Here is a 22,118-nt window from a genome sequence, read left to right as displayed (position 1 = left end):
CGAAGAATCACACTCACTGCTTATCGATCGTAGCGGTTAACATTCAGATCAAACATACCAGATGTAGAATCAATTTCGAACAAACATAACTACCCCAAACGTTTTACATGGAACAGATTAATAGTAAAATGACAAATAATTGAATTATTGAATCCAATCACCGAGAACTATTTACCCAAAGAACTAAATGTTTAAGTGATCTTTTTTCATATATGCCAAACTATGTTTACCTGATAAATTTAAAACTTGATTCCGATTCGTTCCGATACCGAATTACCAGTACCGTATCAAGCTTTAACCAGTTGATCCTCCTCCTCATCATCATCATCAATATCCCAACTCAAATCCTCCTCTTCCTCTGCAACAGTCAATCGTTTACGCAGATCAACTCTATTACTGCTCCCGACAACGTCCCCTTTACTGTCATTGAAGCTCTGAATGTCGCCGATTGCATCCCACCCTTCCTCCTCAGGGATAGACACACTTGATACCACGGATACATCACTATCCTTGCATGAACCTGCTTTCTCCTCGTCAAATTTCAAAGGCTTCTCAACATTTTTACTTGAATCATCCTCCTCGGTATTAACATTTCCACTATTCTCCTCATCATCCTCATCAATATCCCAGCTCAAATCTTCTACTTCCTCTCCCGATATCGCACGATTAACGAGCTTAGCTCTCGCTTCCTCCACTTTCATTAGCCTATTCAACTTATAGAAGTAATTGCACCAATATCTCTTTGATTCTCCATAATCAGAATCCACCTCTTTGAAAATATCTCGAATAACAGTATTTTCAGTTAACAAATCCTCAATTTCGCTTTTTTTCTCTTCTAAATTAAACCCTAATTTCCAATTCCCAAAATCCTTCAAATCCTCTGGTTCCATACAGTAAGTACTTCTATCTGATTGAAGCGCTCTAATTTGCATCTCAAAACGACTGTAACGTTTTCCATTAATTCTGTTACTACTAATAATACTTGATCTTCTATTAATAGAACTTCCGGTATCAGAATTATCATCGTCGGAGGGTGATAAGAACGTGTCTTTACCGTGAGAGATGATCTGAGCCGTTGATTTCCAAACGGAGACGCCGATGTCATCAATGGCTTGTCCAACTGACTCGAGCTTCTCCTGAGCAACGGTGGCGCCGATCTCGAGGGAATCGTTAACGGCACGTGAAGCCACGCTCCGGATGATCTCGGTTTCCTTCTTTAAACCGGATCCGAATTCGTCAAATTCCTTCCGGTAAGATTCCATCACGGATTCCGACTTGTCGGCAAGCGTTTTCATCAGGCCGTTGAAACTCCACGTGGCAACCGATCCCGTGTTCGGATTCGGGTCGGTGTGCGGATGCGAGGGTTGAGATATATCGTCGGCTAACACGGATTTGAAGAAATCCATTGGAGATTTAGCACAAAGATCAACTGGAAGACGAAAACTTTATTTTCTTCTTTAGTTTTAACAAAATTACATTTTATTAATATGAAATTATGGTTTGTGAATGGAAAGCGAAAGAGGAGAGAATTGGGAAATTTGTCACGTTATCATGGCAGTGGAAAGAGATTGAGATGTTTAAAGTTTTTAACAAAAAAATAAATAAAATCCTATTCTCATAGGCAATAGATAATAGGGTAGTAGGTTGTCCCAACGTCAGGTTGAGAGCAGCAGAAAATTAAAAATAAAGATAAAATACAATGCATGTATAAATAAATAAATAAATACATAGTTAAGCAGTAATCATATGCAGTCTTCATATGCGTGTCTACAAATAAATCCCTGCGTAAAAATCTCTGCATATAGACAGAAACGTAAGTCCCGGCTAAATTTAGAAAGAGAAAACATGAAGAGAATGATACATAGAAGTCAGAGATAGCAAGTTACGAGAAGGAATAAAGTCAAATGAGTTAAAACGTAAACTAAGGCAACACTACTCCGCTACCCTAGTTCTAAGCCTTTATAATTTTCAATGACAGAAACGTATAAAAAGTAGTAGTCATTGAAATTACTACAAAGGCATTAAAAAGAAGACAGAGATGCTACACCCTATGGATGTGACCCATACTACTCGGCTACCTGGTCTTAAGTCTCCATACTATCCTATCAGAGGTCATGTCATCGGTAAGTGTTAAATCCTTCAAATCAAATCTCAAGCAGCCTACCAACTTCCTCCTTGGTCATCCTCTCCTTCTGGCACCGTCGACTGTAATCGACTCTACCCTCATGACCGCATTTGACGGTTGACCGCATGCCCATCGAAGCATTCTCATTTCTACGGCCTCCATCCTCATTACGTAACCCTTCTTGATTGCCCAACATTCTGATCCATACAGAAACACTGGTCTTATTGTCATTCTATAAAATTTTCCCTTAAGTTTTAGAGGCACATTCTTGTCACACAAAACTCCAGTAACAGTCCTCCACTTTAGCCATCCCGCCTTTATACGGTGTGTAACGTCATCATCTACACCTCCATCTTTATGTATCATAGACCCTAGGTACTTGAAACAATCTTTTGAGGGGAGAACGTGTCATTCGATGCATACTTCTACATCTTAATAGTTTTGGTTCCCACTGAAGTTTGAACATAAATACTTTCTCTTTTCAATATTGATCCTTAGACTTTTTTCTTCCAAATCAATCTTCCAGGTAACCAGTCTACTATTCAGCTCAGTTTTTGTTTCAGCAACAAGGATAATGTCGTCAGCGAAAAGTATACACCATGGAACACCGTCTGGTGTCGCACAATAAATGTCGTCCATAATCAAGGTGAAGATGTAAAGGCTAAGAGTCGACCCCTGATGGAGTCTGATTTCCATCGCGAAAGCCTCGGTGTAGCCAACTGTAGTCCTGATGTATGCAGTAGGTCTCGTTTCCAAGGTCTTCCAGATTGTATCGCGGGGAACGCTATCATACGCCTTCTCAAGGTCAATGAACGCGCCTCCGTAGTAGACCTGTCTAGTATAAACCCAAATTGGTTTTTCGAAACCCTAGTAATCTGTCTCAACCTAGCCTCTATCACCATTTCCCATAGCTTCATGGTATGACTGAGTCGTTTAATACCTCTGTAGTTACCACAACGTTGGAGATCTCCTTTATTCTTATAGATTTGTATCACCGTAGACTCTCTCCACTCCTCTGGCATCTTGGCAGTCTCTAATATAATATTAAAGATGTGGGTCAACCACTTAACTCCCTCTTCTCATAGGGCCAACCACACAGTGATAGGAATTTGGTCTAGACCGACAACTTTGTCCTTTCCCATATTTCTAAGAGCCATTTTGACTTCCTCAATCCCAATCCTACTTGTAGGACAGTCATTGGCCGTAGTATGATGGTCGACTGACCCATCAATGATATTATCTCTACAGGGAGAGACACCGTCATTAAATAAGCCAAAGAAGTAACTACCCCAAACTCTCTTAATATCATGATCTTTCACTAAAAGAACACCATTGTTGTCCTTAATAAACCTAATGCTACCTAGATTATTTTTCCTATTCTCCCTGGATTTTGCAAGCCTGGAGATGTCGTTTTGTCTTTCCCTTGTGTCTAATCTACTGTACATTTCCTCGTATGCCTTATCCTTTGCTTTAGCCATTGTTTTCTTGGCTTCCCGCTTTGCATCCTTGTATCTTTGTTTAGCTCTCGATCTTTCTTCGTCGTCATTGCATTATAGAAACTCCTTGAAGCAAGTTTGCTTTGTCTTCACCTTAGTTTGTACTTCGTCGTTCCACCACCACGATTCTTTATGTTCCTTGGCCTTCCCTGTCGACAACCCAAAAGTGTTTTTGCCCACCTCTCTGATGGAATTTTCCATTACATATCTGCATTATTTGAGTTTGTAGTTCCAAAACCTGTATGAGACAAAACCTTACTCCTAAAGTCATCAGTTGTAGCTCTTTGGAAGAACTTGTAGCTCCATGTAAGTTCTTCCAAAGGATCCTAGGTTTACCTAGTTTAGCCCTCATATGAGTACTTCGCCCGTGGCGTACGCGGAACACCAAAACCAACAATATGTGTTGTGATGCACATGCCTCTTCAGGGAACACCTTACAGTCAATGCAAACCCATCGATCCCGATTTTGAACCAGGATGTAGTCGATTTGGGTACAATGTCCCTCGCTATGGAACATAATCAAGTTCACATCTCTATTGTTAAAGGAGTTAGTGACCACTATATCGTGTGTAGTAGCAAATTCAAGCAACGTACATCCCTCATCGTTCCTACTTCCAAAACCGAAACCCCCATGAACACCGTCATACCCGTCGATTGCACTACCTATATGGCCATTGAAGTCTCCCCCTATGAAAACTCTTTGGTCCTCCTGAATGTTCCTAAGTACATCATCTAACGAATCCCCGAAGCAACATTTTCCCCCTCCCCTAGGCCGACGTGTGGGGCGTACACTGAAGGACATTCATTACTTCCGCTTCTATAATAACTTTAATCATCATGATCCTATCACTGTAACTACAAACTTCAACTAAATTTTCCTTGAGCCTAGAGGATACCAAGATACCCACCTCATTTCTAGCTTTATCTACGCCTGAATACCATAACTTGTACCTGTTACACTCTCTGGCGCGAGCCCCTTTCCACCTAGTCTCTTGAATACATGCAAAATCTATTTTCCTATTACTTAGTATGTCGGTCAGCTCCAGCAACCTTGCATTTAATGTGCCTACATTCAACGTACAAACTCTAAGTCTAGTCTCATTGACACCACTCTATCGAGCCCGCCCCCTATACGCCCTATAGGATCTAAAAGAAGGACATGACCTCAAGTAATCATCTATAGCCGAAGCTATGAGGAACTATGAAAAAAGAATCCAAAGAAGACAGAAGATGCATCAATAAAACGCTAGAGAATTGAGGGGTACTAAGAAACCTAGTTGGTTACTTAATAGGATTTTAATTTATATAAAAACTATTGTTATTATTATTGCTAAAAGCCTAGTGTTAAAAGGGAAGAAAATAGAAAAATATTGATTTTTATTATTATGTGGGGTAAATATTTATGCATATATTTAATTGTTAAAAGCCTAGTGTTAAAAGGGAAGAAAAAAGAATACTATTGTTTGTAAATTTATAAAAAAAACGTTCTAATATTTACTGTCAAATTCAAAGTCTTTTTTTTTGAAAAATTTGAATTGAATACTAAGTTTATTGCTAGTAATTAGGTTAATAAAAATAATAAGTAAGTTTATTAACCATTTTAAGGTAAATAAAGTAAAACACTATAATACCCCTAAAAAGATTTTTAATTTAATATCAATTAATATGATAATGATTATAGCCGTGTAGTAAGTGATAATTCCAAAATAAAAAAATTAAAGGCCGAATCAACCAAGAAAAAAAATCCCAGAAAGTGGAATAACATGCAACACGCGATCAGAATAGTTATAAAAGTAGCATAGAACGTTTAAATATCTGGCCAACCACTATATGTATATGGCCGGCAAGTAGGGAGTAGTTGCTATTTTCTGGCGGGATTGTTTTCCTGCGAAGATACATGTGTCATGTTAATATTTTTTAAAAATTTTAAAAAATAAAATATTATCTGAAAATATTTTTTAAAAAATAATAATTGTGATATGTGTTATTTCACAGTATCTTTTAAATGGTGTGTAACGGAGAAAAACACTTATTTATATCGATTTTTTTAAATACTAAAAATTAACTTTGAGTATAATTTGAATACTTATTTTTATATTAAGTCTTAATAATTTAATCAAACATTTTTAAATCATACACATAGTAATTATTTTAAAATAAAAATAATTTTATAAAGAAATATTTAAAAATAATTAAATGAATATTATTATTGACGAAAAAAATAAATATTATTAACATTTACTCAATAATGTATATAATAATAACAAATTGTTAATAAATTAATATTATTATAACTTAATTTTAATTTATTATTATAAATTACAAGAATTTATTAATATTTAGTTGAGATGATCAAAACAATTATAGATTAATAAGATAATTAAATAAATATCATACGAATATAGGAAAATAACATCAAATTTAATTAAAAAAAAGATGTGTTATAAGAATAGATAAAAAAAAATGTGCTACAATAATAGATAATGAATCCTATTTTCATATGAAAATGAGAAGAGTCTCGGTGATTAAGTTTGGGATAAAATATTACGAAAATAATGATTTAAATTTTGAAACGAAGAACGAATTAAAAAACTTCAGTAATTAAGAAATTTATTGTTATTTTTTGAGGTCTCGGGTTCGAACACTATAGATGTCAGGAGTATAAACATCTATTATCAAATGGTTAAGAGTCTTTGAACGGGCACTACTAGGAATGCTTATCGAATGAGTTAGGTAGTGTTCGACTCGTGTTCACTAAAAAAATTATAAAATTTATCAAAACAAAGGTATCAAAGTGAAACAAAAATATAAATCAATACTAAAGTGTGAAAAAGACTATAAATCAAGGATCAAATCATGCATAAAACCAAAAAAGGAATAACGGGGGAATTCTCTGAAGAAATTAGTTTGCCATGTCAGCTTACCCGCGGCCGCCTCCACCGATTTCCCACAATTTTAACAAACAAAACCAATAAAAAAAATATTCCATTCTTCATTTCCTCCTCTAATAACAAACTAATTTTCTAAAAAAAAAATAGAAACAAATAATTCCACTTCGATTTTCCTTCGATGCGAGGCCATGACTGGATCAACACCTGTCTTCCCGACGAGCTGATCTTGGAGATCTTACAGCTGCTAGATTCCAAAGCCAGCCACGACGCATGTTCCCTCGTCTGCAAACGGTGGCTCGGCCTCGAACGGCTTAGCCGCTCCACCCTCCGAATCGGCGCCTCCGGGAGCCCTGACGTTTTCATCAAGCTCCTCGCACAACGATTCGTCAATGTTAAGGACGTTCATATCGACGAGAGAATATCGATTTCTTTGCCTGTTAACGCGGTAATGAATCTCAGAGTTTTTGGTTATATTTTTAGAATTAGTTTAGTATCTTATGCAGGCTGAGACTGATCTATCTTAATTACTGTATAATTTTTCATTGTAAATGTAAAATTGATTGAAGTACAATTAAATTAATTTATGTAAAAGGATACTGAATTTAAAAAAAAATGCTGATTATAGTATAAATTGTTCCAACATAGGGGGAAAGCCGTGGCAGAGCTGATTACTTAATAATTAAATTGATTTATGTAAAAGCAAAATCATTTATGTGAATTTCCAAGAAAAATGTGGTAGATGAGACTAAATGTTAGATATGTTAACGAGGTAGTTTAAATTGTTCTTGTTCTAGGGGAAATGGCATGACAGAACTGATTATTGCATAATTAAATTTATTTATGTGAAAGGAAAATCGTTTATTTGATTTTTTAAAATATAGAAAATGCTGTAGAAGCGACCAAGCGTTAGGCATGTTAATGAGGTAGCTTAAATTGTTCTAGGTGCAGGGTAAAAGACGTCGCAGAGCTGAGAATGTGTTTACATCTTTCAAGTTACAGTATGCAGCCGAAAAAAGTCCGGACAAAGAAGAGGATTGTGAATCATTCTGTTTGACAGATGCCGGTTTGACCGCGGTTGCTGATGGGTTTTCTAAGCTAGAAAAGTTGAGCTTAATCTGGTGTTCTAACGTTACAAGTTATGGTATAATGTCCCTTGCACAGAAATGCATATTCTTAAAATCCTTGGATTTGCAGGTAATTCATCATATGCTGGGGGAGCCTTTGGTGATATTTTACTTAAAATCCTTGGATTGATTATGGCTTATTCTTCCAACAAATTAGCTCTACTACCTATTGATGTAAATATAGTGCACTTAAGTGTCGGTCCCTGGTGCCTAGTCATTAATACTTAAAATGCATCACCATATCTATGAATTTCAATGTTACTTAGGCTTAAGTGGGAGCGTCTGAATGGTTATGCACTCAGCATGGATATGTTGAATTTCAGGCATGGGTAATTCTAGAGAGAGAACTACAGCAACATGATGAAACTTTACTTGTCATGTTCTGTGAGTAATTCAATTCGGCAGGCGAACTTAAGTTGCTTATTTTTTTTAGGGTTGTTATGTTGGGGATCAAGGTCTAGCTGTTGTTGGCCAGTGTTGCAAGCAACTTGAGGACCTAAATTTGCGTTTCTGTGAAAGCTTGACTGATGTAGGATTGGTTGAGTTGGCAACCGAGTGTGGGAAATCGTTGAAATCCCTCGGTGTGGCTGCTTGTGCCAGAATAACTGACAAGTCACTGGAAGCTGTGGGATCCCATGGCAAATCTCTTGAGACCTTGTCATTGGATTCTGAGCTTATCAGCAACAAGGGGATCGTAGCCATTGCCCAAGGATGTCCTCTTTTGAAAGTCTTGAAGTTACAATGTATTAACGTTACAGACAGGGCTTTGATGGCTGTGGGGATTTCTTGTTTGTCATTGGAAATGTTGGCCTTATACAGTTTCCAGCAGTTTACAGACGAGTTCGTCACTTTTCCCTATTTTCTCATGCAATATGATTGAATACCACCCTAATTAAATTGCAATGTTGAAGGTTATCTGGCCAATTAGTTTTTCCCCTCTAATTCATTTGAGGAATGAAAATGGATCTTTCTCAGTTTTTTTGTTGTCTAATTCAATTGTCTTTGTTTTACCATGTTTCATATCGATGGCATGACAACTGAAGGGCTTCATTCATGTCTCAGGGGCCTTTGTGCTATTGGCAAAGGGTGCAAGAAGCTAAAGAAACTTACTTTGAGTGATTGCAATTTCCTGGGTGACAGGGGTCTAGAGGCAATTGCTTCTGGCTGCACTGAACTTACGCATCTTGAAGTTAATGGCTGCCACAATATTGGAACCATTGGACTGGAGTCTGTGGGGAAATCCTGCCCGTATGTTTATCTTCTATTGCTTTCCCTTGCCCTTACGCTTATCTTCTATTAGCTGTAGCTAGGTCTCATATCCAATCCCTCTCATTGGGTGGCCTACTGTACTCTTTTTTTCTGAAAATTTTGAATTATATCAATTCTGAAATTCTTGACTTTGTGAAGGCGCCTGACTGAGTTGGCTTTATTATACTGCCAAAGGATTGGTAATTTTGCTCTTACTGAAGTTGGAAGGGGATGTAAATACTTGCAAGCTCTTCACTTGGTAGATTGCTCTAGCCTTGGCGATGAAGCCATTTGCGGTATAGCAAAAGGTTGCCGAAATCTAAAGAAACTTCATATTAGGAGATGTTATGAGGTCTCGCTCTCTCTCACACTATCTGTCTGTCTGTCTACATATTTATGGAAGTATTTCTCAACCTGCAATATGCTTAAACCACTAGTACGGACTTCATCAGGAAAAGACTTTGTCAGTTTAATGGAATAGAGAAAATATATCATTTAGATTTTACAGAGTGCTCTCCCTCCTCTTCCCGCTCTCCTCCCTATATCTCGCTACAGTCTCATGCAGAAAGCTTTTAGATTCTCTGTAAAATGGCAGTTGGGTGGTTCATTGTTTAAAGAATGTTGTTTTGATTCAAAATATTTGAAGTGAGAATTTCACATATATCTAAATGCCTCATCTTTTGAGTCTTTCCAGTTGTAGACTTGCTTCTTTTAGGTGCTGGCAATCGTTTATTATTTTAGTTTCCACAATGTCCATACTGTGATATAAATCCTTTACTTGTATGCCTTTCATGCCAATAGGTTGGAAGCAAGGGAATCATAGCTGTTGGTGAGAATTGTCACTCTCTCACAGATCTTAGTCTCCGCTTTTGTGATAGGTGCGTCTGGTTGTACTTTCCTTCCAGCTTTGTGTGATAATGCTATTTGTCGATGCTGTTTCATGCGGTCAGCTGTCTTTTGAGTTGTTTTGGTATGAGATATGGCGTATGCATATCGGCAATACATATAATCTTTTAGCCATTTTCTGCTAGGGTGCGGGATGAGGCTCTTATCGCCGTCAGTCAGGGATGCCCGTTACAATGTCTAAATGTTAGCGGCTGCAATCAAATAGGTGATGCTGGAATTGTAGCCATTGCAAGAGGATGTCCTCAACTCGTTTACCTCGATGCGAGTGTTCTCCAGGTTTGCCTTCTCCTTCTCCCTCTCCTTGTCTTTGCTTCTTTACGAAGTTAAGCTTCTCTTCAGCTTGATTCTTCACTCTAATGATTTTGTTGCCTCTTCCGGTACTTACTCGAACTTCAGACTGATTGTTATTTTCTTTTGCGTGCTATTCCGATTCATCACTCGCTTCTCAATTCCTTTTAATGGCAGAATTTGGGCGATATGGCATTGGCCGAGTTAGGAGAAGGTTGTCCCTTACTCAAGGATATAGTACTGTCCCATTGCCACCGAATAACCGACATCGGTCTTTCCCATCTCGTCAAAAATTGCCAAATGCTCGAGTCGTGCCACATGGTGTACTGCCCGGGCGTAACCGCTGCCGGAGTCGCTACCCTGGTTTCTAGTTGCCCCAACATAAAGAAGGTCCTGGTCGAGAAATGGAAGGTAAGCCCTAGAACGAAAAGAAGAGCCGGTTCAGTCCTTTCCTATCTCTGTGTTGGCCTTTAATTATGACATCAAAGTTGTGTAGTAACCAAAGCTGGTCTCATCTCAAACAACCAAACCTAACGTGAATTTTTAAGGTTTTCTTTCCCTTGTCTGCTTATTTAATGGCTTTTTTAAGTGATTTTTTATTTTTTCTGCTTATGGTTGGAATGTCCGGACTATTTATACCCTAGCAATATAGGGTTGCTACTGCATTTGCATACTTAAAATGTCGTAGAATAGAATAAGGGAGACTAAAATTTAACTCATTTGACATTAAAAATTTTCATTTTGACTCGAAAAAAATTTAAATATAGTTTTCGTTTGAAAGTAGGATTTGAATAACTCAATTTTTTTTTATAACTAATATGTTAGCATTAAAGTTCGATTGAATTTTTTTTAAGGCTTAAGGGTCATTTTTGTCCATGTAATAGGCTTTATTTATCATTTTTGTTTTTATTATATTTTTGTATTAATTTAACCCTCAAAGTTGTTTAATTGTATCATTTCATATTATACCCATAATTTAAAACCTTAATTATAGATCTTAAGTTAGGTTTTAGGGTTATAGGATTTAAGGTTTAGGTTTAAAATTTAAAATTTTAAGTTGGAGATAGAGTATAGAATGATGCAATTGAGTAGGTTCGAATGTTAAATTGATGTGAAAATACGATAGAGGTGAAAATGATAAATTAAGTCTACTATAAGGACAAAAAGTTATTATTTTGTCTTTTTTTAATATATATATATATATATATATGGGGGGTTATGATTCAATTACACATAATGATTTTTTTTTTAATTTTACACTTTTTTAAGGATATTTAGTAAATATATATGTATATATCATGTGAACTCTTTAGTAAAATGTCTGTTTTATCGGAGGATGGATTAGGGTTTGGAGTTTTATGGAGGACTTAATTATAGCCCATCCAAGCTATACATCAACCAGTGATTGGCCTTTTCGACTGAACCAAAAGGCTGAAATTGAAGGACAGTTGACGTCGAAATTACCCTGGAACTAGCACTAGGGGTCCAGCAGGCAGTATTTGATACTTGGACTACGAGCAATGTCGATAAATTAGCACATACATATAAATTTTAGAATTTACCTTAAATGATTTTTTGAAAAAAATAAATTTAAATATTTAATCAGATAAAATAATTAACATGTCAAACCTTGATATTTAATTAAATAAAACAATAAATTTAAAAATATTAACTCAAAGGATAAAGCATATAAATGATCTTTCTACTTATTAATAAGTACTTCAACTATTAAAATTTATAAAATGGTCATCCTACTATTCATGTTTTAAACTCGTGTTTTTCCTATTAAAATTTTGATGGTAGTATAAACTAAATATTAACTTCTGACCGTGATATTATAAAATTTGATCCCGATATACAGGTCATGCAAATGTCAATTTTCAAACGAAAAATGAAGAGTTTGAAAAATAATGAATAATCGTATGATCATTTTATAAATTTTAATAATCGATAAATTTAATAAAGTAATACTCAATAATTAAAGTATTATTTTATAATTTTTAATAATCTAACAATTTAATAAAGTAGTATGCTATAATCAGATGAGTCGTATATTTTACCCTAAATTAATTATAAAATCTAAATTAATTATAAGACGGTGACACAATCGTCGAAATGATTATTGCGTGGTGAAGCAAATTATTTAAGTGTTTCTTTAAACCAACAACAAAAGATTCTGCATATTCCTTTTCCTTGGCATAGAAACCAAAAGATTGTTACATTGGATCATTAAATCATTATATTTTTCCTATTTTAGTCGTTAATTTTATAAATTCATCACAATATAATGTTTTTTATTATAATTATCGATCGTTAAGGAAATAACAATGACATTAATATAAAAAAATTACTTTTTAAATTTTTTCTATATTAATAATATGATATCATGTCTCTCTTTCAACAAATTAATATTCTCCAATTAAACGGTGATATATGTCGTCACATAAAAAGATAAATAATATGAAGAATATTAATTTATTTAGGGTAAACTACGAGTTTAGTATCATTACTATCAGATTTGGTCCGTTTTAATATTTAGACTTTCAATATTTTCAAAATCATACCTGATATTTAGTTTTCGTTTCATTTTAGTATACTGATGTTAAAAGCTTAACGCGTTTAGTATCTAAATTATTAGTTTTGGTCCGTTTTAATACCTAAACTTCCAAATTTTTAAAACTTAACATTAAGTTTTTAACTGGCATTAAAGTGAAATAAAAATTAAAAATTATGTATGATTTTAAAAGAATTAAAAGTTTATATACTATAATAAATCAAAACTGATAATTTATGTATTAAATGCGTGATTTATTTCTTTATAAGAGAAGATGACACATAATAATACTAACGTGGAAGAACGTAAGATATCTCAATTTAGTAAAAAATGATCAAAATAGTAAAACCATAACATTAATAATAATTTTATTAAAAATTTGATCATCAAAATAAATAAAATAATATACGAATCAAATGGTCTCCGTGGTAAAAAGAAATTATTGTTATTCCTTTAAGGACCTGAGTTCGAGCATCATAGATGTTAGGAGTGTGAGAGTTCCATGTCAAAAGATTAAGAATTTATCTTTGAACAGATATTACCTTGTACTAATCTCAGATTAATAAAATAATAATAATAATAGTGAACTAAGGTAATTTAACCAAGATTGTTTCCCATTTATACGATATAAAGGTCGGTTCAAGTGGTAAACAACTTGATATACCTTAAGTAAAGTCTCATATTCGAGTCTTTGTGTAGGCAAAAAAAATCTTTGTTGGAAGACTTATCCATCAAAATTAAATATATAATGTGGATCGATCTGGATTAGTTAACGCAAAACCCTAAAATCGAAGGGTAAAACAAAAAAGTAAAGGGTTAAGCAACAAGAATAGCACGAGGAATTATGTGGCGTGTAAGGGGCTTGGGAATATTGAAATGAATGCCCCTTTTGTTGAGATGTTTAGGGCTCGGGGCATGGATTCTTTCACTCATACTTTTGAAGGACCAACTTCTCATGAAGATTACAATCATTGTGTTATGCTCTGTTGCCCACAAACCCAAAACAAAAAGCTTCTCCTAACATGGCTTGTTTGCCTAAAAAAATCTTTACCATCTACTAGGTATCATGTCTTTTGGGACCCTTTTCCCAACAAGATTTGGACATCCAATTTGGTTCTTGGGTCCACCTGTCCATATTTAGTATAAACACAACGAAACTTTCGAAGTTCGAGATATTCTGAATACGTTATGTGTGATTTATCTTCGAAATAGAATCATGATTAAACTTTGGACGAGTTTGAATTATATGATTGTAAAATTATAAAGACTTGTTAAGTCTTTGAACTTAAAACTTCATGGATATGTCCCGTGATCAACTCTGGTACACAAGTATAAAAAATTCATAGCTCCTCTCTGGGTAGGGAAAACAATGAGTCGAGTCGGGTAAGATTTTTGGTGAACCTGAGTATTATATTCCTCATTCGATAACCGTTTTGGTCCAGAATGTAACTATATGGCCATTGCCACTCATGCTTTTATTTCCAACCTATAATTTTTGAGATAAAATGTAATGGAAATTATAACTAAAGCATTAAAGTGGAACAAAAGAGTTCAAATACCAAACTGAAAAAACGAGTATAGTTCAGTGGCTAAAACGAACACTATCCCCCCCCCCCCCCAAACAAAACATTGCTTGACTAGTTGTGATATATACCCCAATGAAAATGAAATCCCCATAAGCCCTAATAAAAGCACTTCTGGGGCACTAACTTATCAATAGTGACAAGTGGTGGGCCTTTTTGTACAATTTTGTGCGCATGGTACAGTACCACTCGGCAAGCAAAGTCCCGTTCACTAGTGCTTTAGGTTTCCATACTTGCATTGCCACACTACTTGGTACATGTGTGGCAAATGGTGAGCGCAGATACATTGGTGGCTGAAGTTTGATGTGACAATTGGATAGATACGAAGGATCAGTATTCGATCTGTTATCATTTTCTTTCACTAGTGCTCGATAAAGAAAACATGCGATTATCTGTTAAATTTCATGTTCTATATCTCTAAGCACATCAATTGTTATGTATGTGACAATAACTACTCATTATTGTGCACTATGTGCACTATGTGGTAAGTGATTCACACGAACATCATACACAATGACTAAAGATAGATGTGATAGCAAATGGTGTTAATGAAGACTATAATCGAAAATAGATGTTCCATGTAATTTCTTATTCGTATTATTCTATATTGGATTCTTTTTTTTGATTTTTCAAAAACTACCCACTAATCGTTGGGTTGCACATATGCCTTTGGTGGACCAAATATACTTCATGTGTGTGGCTAATGGTGCGCTTGCAAAGCATGTGTGGCGGCTAAAGGCAAGTCTTAAAAAGAACCTTGTGTTGGACTATTTGTCTAAGAAGAAAAACACATCAAAGTAGGACCCTTGGCTTGCCAAGATGTTAGGGTACATATTAGAAGATGGGTAATTTACGATGGGACCAGGCCACGGTGGTTGTCGGGGGACACATTGAACATGTGTAATGGGACCAACCATTGGGGCTTAGCTTAGGCTTACATTATATTGGGGTTTGGGGCAAAAGATGGAGAGACTAAAAAGGTTAGATAGTGGGACCAACATTATTAGGATTAGGAATTTATATATATACACAGCGTTATGCGACACGACTTAACTTCTAACCCTAATTTCTAGTATCTAGAATAGGGTTAACGGAATTCAGATCAAGAGACTCTACCCTAATACACATTCCTCCTCACCCAATATCCTTTGCTTTGTCCATTAAAATTAGCCAAATTCTTTTCACATGGTATGAAGATTTTGGACCTTTGGATGCATCTTTTGATGTTAAAAAAAGTTGGGATTTAGTTGAAAGAATTTGATTTACACTTTTAAGCAGGCGTGTATTCGGTTCGGTTTGGTTCGGTTTTTTACTAAAAATTGAACCGAATCGAAATAAACGGTTTTTTAAAATTTAAACCGAAACCGAAATCGAATGGTTAAAAAACCGAATTATGTGAAACTGATTTTTTCGGTTCGGTTTAGTAATGCGGTTTTTTCGGTTCGTCGGTTTTTCAATGAAAATTTCACTTGAAACTATAAATTCAAAAAAAAATTGTCTATTCGGTTCAATATGGAACAAGTGGGTTCCATATGGAAAATTCGAACTGAACCGAATCAATAGAATTGATTCTTTAAATCACCCCGAAACCAAACCGTTTAAAGGTAAACCCGAACCATTTTACCCAGTTCGTTTCGATTTTTCTGTTTTCTCGGTTTCGTTGCTCAGCCCTACTTTTAAGATTTGATTTCTATATGGGTATTATTGTTGGAAGTGTTTGACTATTTTTGTTGATATAGACATACACATAACCCCTCAAAATATAGACATTTTTATACCAATGTATTTTTGTATCATATTTTCATGTATTAGAAATATTTATGTAGTCGAGTCGGATTAAGACCAACCCATTAACTCGATGAATCATTTTTTAATATTTTTTTAAAATTAAATAAATAAAATTTCAGTATAGACTCGATCTTTAAACGAATTTATTAGGATAGTTCCGAATTAGGGTTAGAGGTAGTGTATTGAGTTTGGTGGGTGCGCATGCAATCGAGGATGTGGGAATGTGGTCACAATGGGGCCTATCCAATTTCTTGATTCTAAACTCACCATTCTCCATCATTGCCTCTCCACACTTTCTCCTCCTCTTGTCCTCTTTTGTCTTATACCTCTTTTCTATTTCATTACATATCAGATTCGTCGATCGATTCGAACATTGATAATTTAAACGGTCCAACTAGTGATACTTAATCGGAGTAAGAAGATCTGAACGATCTAGTTGATTTGAATATTATAATATTTTTTCAGAAACATACGTAAAATTTTATGTCGGAAGACGGATTTTATAATTAATCAGTGCAGGGCCGTGGCTGAGGCGCGCAAACTGCGCGACCGCACAAGGCCCCCAAAAAAGTATATATATAATTGCGTTTTTCCAATAAACGCCACTATAGATGGACCTATTACGACGTTTTTTAAAAAACACCATTATTATTGCGATTTATTGATAAAACTCCATTATAGATGATCTATCGCGGCGTTTGTAAAAAAAACGCCACTATTGTTGTCCCGAAATCGAATATATCTAAAAATAGGGGATCCTTTATAAGAATTTTTACAGAACCCCCGAAAATCTAGCCACGGCCTGAATCAGTGTTACCCATTTACATGTTCATGTAACTCCAATGTATACTTATCATGCGGGATTATTATGGCAATCTTTTGGTGTAAAGTGTTTAAGTCAATTACGAAACTACTTCCAAAAGCTAAGCCAAGACTAATTAATTACATCAAGTTTCCATTAACTATACATAAACAAACACTATGATCATCTCCATTAATGTAACATGAAATTCCGATTCGATTCGAACCGAATAATACTAAAAAGATATTGTGACTAATACATGTTGAATCAAGTGATAAGGGTGGCAAATAGTACTTTTAAAGTAAAATTTTGGGTTCGAATATTATAGATGGAAGAACTTAAAATAATATCGAGAGATGACAATAGATGAGGTCAAATACTTTTACCTGCCCTAGAAAATGTAATTAAATTTTTTTAATTATGATTTAGGGTAAAATACACAAATGATCTCTTAATTATAGAATATTATTTTATTAGTTTATTGATTATTAAAAGTTACAAAATGATCATTCGACTATAGAATGTTATTTTGTTAAGTCTTTCGACTATTAAAAGTTACAAAATAGTCATCCGACTATTTATTATGTTCCAAACCTGTCCTTTGTCGTTAAAAATTTGACGATTATCTAAGCTGGACGTTAACATGATGATCGATAGTCGTTTGAAATTATTGAATCATATTTTATCATATTACATTTAACACGTTAATATTCAGCTCAAAATACCGTTATTTTTAACGAAAAAAATGATGAGTTTAGAACATAATGAATAATCAGGTGACCATTTTATAACTTTTAATAGTAAAAACTCAATAAAGCGACACTCTATAATCAATGACTATTTTATAACATTCAATAGTCGATAGACTTAATAAAGCAGTACACTATAATCGTACGAAAACTTCTGTGCAGATGTTTTTTCCCTCCCTAAAAATGATGTGGCATTGCATGTGATTTTCATGTATTGGGGGGTTCCCCTAATTTCAAGGATATTCTCATAATTTAGAAGCCACGCCTGATTCCTTTATGTATTTTTCTTTTGTGCATAATTATTATTTTCACCTTATAAATATTGATGATATTTTTAGCACGTCGGTCTACCTTTTCATTAATCACCTTATACCCTATTGTCTTCTTTCATATAGACAAACCTGCCCATCTAACCCTACTCTCTCATAATCAAACCCTACCCATAATCCCATAAATATCGAATTACGAATCAATTGATCTTGATAATAAATAAATGTTGTCATTCATTTAAATCACGGTTCGAGCGTCAAGAATGTCAAGGGTGTGAACGTTCAATATTAAATGGTTGAGAATTTTCTATGAACAGATACTACATTGTACTTACTCATATATATATATATATATATATATATATATATAAAATAAAAAACACATATAAGATAAATTTATTATAAAAATTTTATCATTTTAAAATTCTACTATAAATTTATACCTCAATATAAAATTATATTCTTAAATTTTATATGTTGTCATGTTGATGTAACGACATGGGTTTATGGGTGTTCAAACGGTTAATTCGGTTAAAATCAAATTAACCGGACTAACACGATTCGATCGATTAATTTGGTTAAAATTGAAAATGAACTCCCTACATGGGTTTGATAGTTAACGACTTAGGTTATATTGGTATAAAGAGTAGATTTGTTTATAACTCGAATAATTTATTTGTTCTAATTAAAATTATTGAATTTACAACACAAAATAGAAAGGTTTGTTATCCTAATCATGGTATTTTAATTAATAAATTTAAACTTTTAATTATTTTGGTGATATGGTATTTTTGATGATGTGATATATTACGTTGTATCATTAAATTATATATTAATTGACATAGACAATCATCTGAAATAAATTGAAATTAAATAAATTATGATAGTATTAATTTAATGATAGATATCGTTGTTTTATGTATTTTTATATTAATATTTCATTTTGGTGTATCGGATAAATTTTAGGGTGCGTTTGGTTCACGGAACGTAAGATTACAAGGGGGAATAATATTTCTAGGAATGTTGTATTTTGTGTTTGGTTCGTTTAGCATGAATGTAAGATTACAATGTTTGGTTAAATGAAATGTATATATTTATCAAATTGTCCTTATTATATATTTGTTTTTTAAACAAGTTGAATTATACTATAATATTACTATAATTAATTTATATATTTTCTTTAAAAAATTTAAATTCATAAAATTTATATAATTTTTTTACAAAATTGAAAAGATAAATAGGTTTAATGAAAGGGTAAATTTTATTTTAACCCCTGAATTTCATATAAAATTCTAATTATAGATTTTTTCGTAGAATTTTTATTATTCAACGACAGAAGAAGGATATTTTTGGGGGAGAAAAATTAAGAGCATTTTAGTCCAACACGCCGGTAATCCAACAATACCTAAGGGAATGGTGTAATCACATTCCCAACAATATACTCCCAAAATACCACTGTTGAGAATAAAAGATTACCGGGGTCCGAGGAATAAGATTACCGGCCAATCAAACAGGGGAATGACATTTCATTCCCCCCGGTAATCCCATATTACTTGTACCAAACATCCCCTTAGGGATTACAGTCTTAGTTTCTCATCACCATTACATCCTCCCCTATTATTTTAGGTAAGGTACATAAGTGATATCTGACTGTAAGGTATTGCATTATCAAGTTTGTCAACTATTAGAGGTTATAAAATAATCCTCTAATTATAGATTATTATTTTGTTGAGTTTCTTGACTATTAAAATTTATAAAATGATCACTCGACTGTTCATTATATTTCAAACTCGTCTTTTTTCGATAAAATTTGACGGTCTTCTAAGTTTGACGTTAATATGAAGATTGAAATATGATAGTTGTTTGAGATTTATGATAATATTTTATCATATCACAATCAACATGTTAACATTCAACTCAAAATGCCTTCAAATTTTTAACGAAAAAATGACGAGTTTGGAACATAATGAATAATCAAGTTACCATTTTGTAACTTTTAATAGTCGATGGACTAAACAAAGAACCACCCTATAGTCAGAGGACTATTTTATAACTTTAATAGTTGAGATACTCAATAAAACAATATCTTATAGTCGGCAATTTTATTCATTGTTTTTATAATAAGGGCAAACTACGCATTTAGTACCTAAATTATCAGTTTTAGTTCGCTTTAGTACCTGAACTTTTACTTTTTTTCAAAACCATACATTACGTTTAATTTTTGTTTTATTTAAGTACCCCACCGTTAAAAATTTAACACATTTAGTACCTAAACTTTTATAATATTTTTTTTTGAAAATTTAACGTTAAATTTTCAATGTAGGTACTAAAATGAAATTAAAATTAAAATTTACGTATGGTTTTAAAGAAATTGAAAGTTTATGTATTAAAACATATCAAAATTAATAACTTAAATACTGAACGCATAGTTTACCCTTATATTAATATTGATGGTAATAATTTTTTATTGTAATCGATTTATTTAGAGGGGGGAAATTGAGAGAGAGAAAAAAGTATGTATGAATTATGAAAAATAGAGGTGGAAGACAAAAACCTGAAATGCATGCGCGTGGGCATAATTCCCGTTCGTTTGTGATCCTACAAAAACAAAGATTTGTTGCACAAAATCAAAATCGAAACCCAAAAACAGAAACAAGAAATTGAACAAAAACAAACAGCTTATCATCATCTTCTTCACCTTCATTATGCCTGCAATTATGATTCTCGGTTGCCTCAACCCGCATGCCCCTTTCACTCCCCCACTCACAAAATCTCACCTATAAAACCCCATAGCTCCCCTGCCTTCTCTCTCTCACCCTGTAGTTCTTCAATCACTTGAATTCCACCGTCTTTGTCCCTGTTTTCACCTTCTCGTTTCTTGTTTTTTTTTCTGGGTATTTGTTTCGAGGTTTCAACAATGGCGGAATCAGGGTTTGAAGGGTTCGAGAAGCGTTTGGAGCTTCATTTCTTCGGTGATGATCCGTTGAAAAACATGGGTCTTAGACTGATTGATTTCGAATCACTTGAACAAGTCCTTCATGCCGTCCACTGCACCGTCGTCTCCGCCGTCGGAAATCATTTCTTCGACGCTTATGTGTTATCGGAATCGAGCTTGTTCGTTTATCCGAATAAGATAATCATCAAAACCTGTGGGACGACTCAGCTTCTCAAATCGGTTCGTCCATTGATTCACTTCGCAGGCAAGCTTAATCTCACGTTATGCGAGTGTCGTTACACCAGAGGGAGCTTCATTTTCCCCAAATCTCAGCCTTTTCCCCATACCAATTTCAAAGAAGAAGTGGTTTACATCGAGGAGAATCTGCCGAACAATCTTGTTTACAGGAAAGCCGCCGTTATGCCGTCTAAGAACCCTTCGTATTCGTGGCATGTCTTCACCGCCGCCGATCAGAATCATCACCTCCGCCGGAACCTCAATTCCGACGTCACGTTCGAAGTTTGTATGACGGAGCTCGACCGCCATCTGGCGCGCAAGTTCTTCAAAAAGACCGGTGATTGCAAAACGGGGGATCTGGCGGGAAGAGAGATGACGGAGTTGACGGGGATCGACGACATAAACCCTAGCGCCTTCATTTGTGATTTCGCGTTCGATCCTTGCGGTTACTCCATGAACGGGGTCGACGGCGATCGTTACTCGACTATTCACGTTACGCCCGAAGACGGTTACAGCTACGCTAGCTTCGAGTGCGTCGGCTCTGTTTACGATGACGACGTCGACATTGTCGAGACCTTGAAGAAAGCCGTCCAGGTTTTCAAGCCGGCGTCGGTGTCGATTTCCACGACGAGTAACAGCTGTGAAGTCTGGACGAAGGTGGCGCGTGCTATGGAACCCTTGGGACTCAAATGCCGGACGTTCGCAATAGATGAGTTCCCCGCCGCTGGTTCTTTCGTTTTCCAAACGTTCGCGGCGGCGAATCGCCGGAAATAACATCGGAGAAAACAACAGGAAGAAGAAAGGTAGATAAAAAGAAAAAGGTAGCCAAGGGGATTTAGTTTAGAGAGTAAAAATTTTTAATTGGCGGGGAAAACTAATATGATGACGTGGGTGAATTTGATTGGTTGAAAAAGATATTCATGTGAGTGGCCTTTAGTAGAAAAAGGTAAAAATGAGTGGTGGGGATTTTAAATAGAACACGTGGCGACATCAGAGTGGTGGGGTGTAGACGATAGTGGGAATTGGAATCACCATTATAATGCACCCCACTTAGATTTGTTACGCCTAAAATATTTTTGAAGTTTAAATGTAGTGGGACAATATGGAAAATTTCACATTTTGT

General features: G+C 34.7%; 3 protein-coding genes across 6 annotated transcripts; 2 read left to right on the top strand and 1 right to left on the bottom strand.

Annotated features, from left to right (window-relative positions):
• Positions 1-251: 251 nt before the first annotated feature.
• On the bottom strand, positions 252-1,443 carry LOC120213899 (BSD domain-containing protein 1-like). The gene has a single exon (XM_039211948.1). The coding sequence runs from the start codon at positions 1,404-1,406 to the stop codon at positions 288-290; it is 1,119 nt and encodes a 372-aa protein (XP_039067879.1). The 5' UTR covers positions 1,407-1,443; the 3' UTR covers positions 252-287.
• A 5,223-nt stretch (positions 1,444-6,666) lies between these two features.
• LOC120213898 (F-box/LRR-repeat protein 4-like) lies at positions 6,667-10,606 on the top strand. Of its 4 annotated transcripts, none has more exons than XM_039211947.1 (8): positions 6,667-6,957; positions 7,455-7,706; positions 8,070-8,476; positions 8,699-8,884; positions 9,044-9,236; positions 9,686-9,762; positions 9,916-10,051; positions 10,256-10,606. In XM_039211947.1, exons 1-8 carry the CDS (start codon positions 6,691-6,693, stop codon positions 10,550-10,552), a joined length of 1,815 nt encoding a protein of 604 aa, XP_039067878.1. In that variant the 5' UTR covers positions 6,667-6,690; the 3' UTR covers positions 10,553-10,606. The 4 variants fall into 4 exon arrangements, with proteins under 4 accessions (XP_039067878.1, XP_039067877.1, XP_039067875.1 ...); XM_039211946.1 differs by having other exon boundaries at positions 6,670-6,954; positions 7,461-7,706; positions 9,916-10,066; positions 10,256-10,604; XM_039211944.1 differs by having other exon boundaries at positions 6,670-6,957; positions 9,916-10,066; positions 10,256-10,604.
• A 10,066-nt stretch (positions 10,607-20,672) lies between these two features.
• On the top strand, positions 20,673-22,100 carry LOC120213896 (S-adenosylmethionine decarboxylase proenzyme 4-like). Its single transcript, XM_039211943.1, has one exon. It carries the CDS (start codon positions 20,741-20,743, stop codon positions 21,767-21,769), a length of 1,029 nt encoding a protein of 342 aa, XP_039067874.1. The 5' UTR covers positions 20,673-20,740; the 3' UTR covers positions 21,770-22,100.
• The last annotated feature ends 18 nt before the right edge of the window (positions 22,101-22,118 follow it).

The sequence above is a fragment of the Hibiscus syriacus genome, unplaced genomic scaffold (genome assembly GCF_006381635.1).
Source record: "Hibiscus syriacus cultivar Baekdansim isolate YM2019G1 unplaced genomic scaffold, ASM638163v2 tig00110044_pilon, whole genome shotgun sequence".
NCBI lineage: Eukaryota > Viridiplantae > Streptophyta > Magnoliopsida > Malvales > Malvaceae > Hibiscus > Hibiscus syriacus.
The sequence above is the reverse complement of the archived record's forward strand: the minus strand, read 5'-3'. Positions and strand labels throughout refer to the sequence as shown.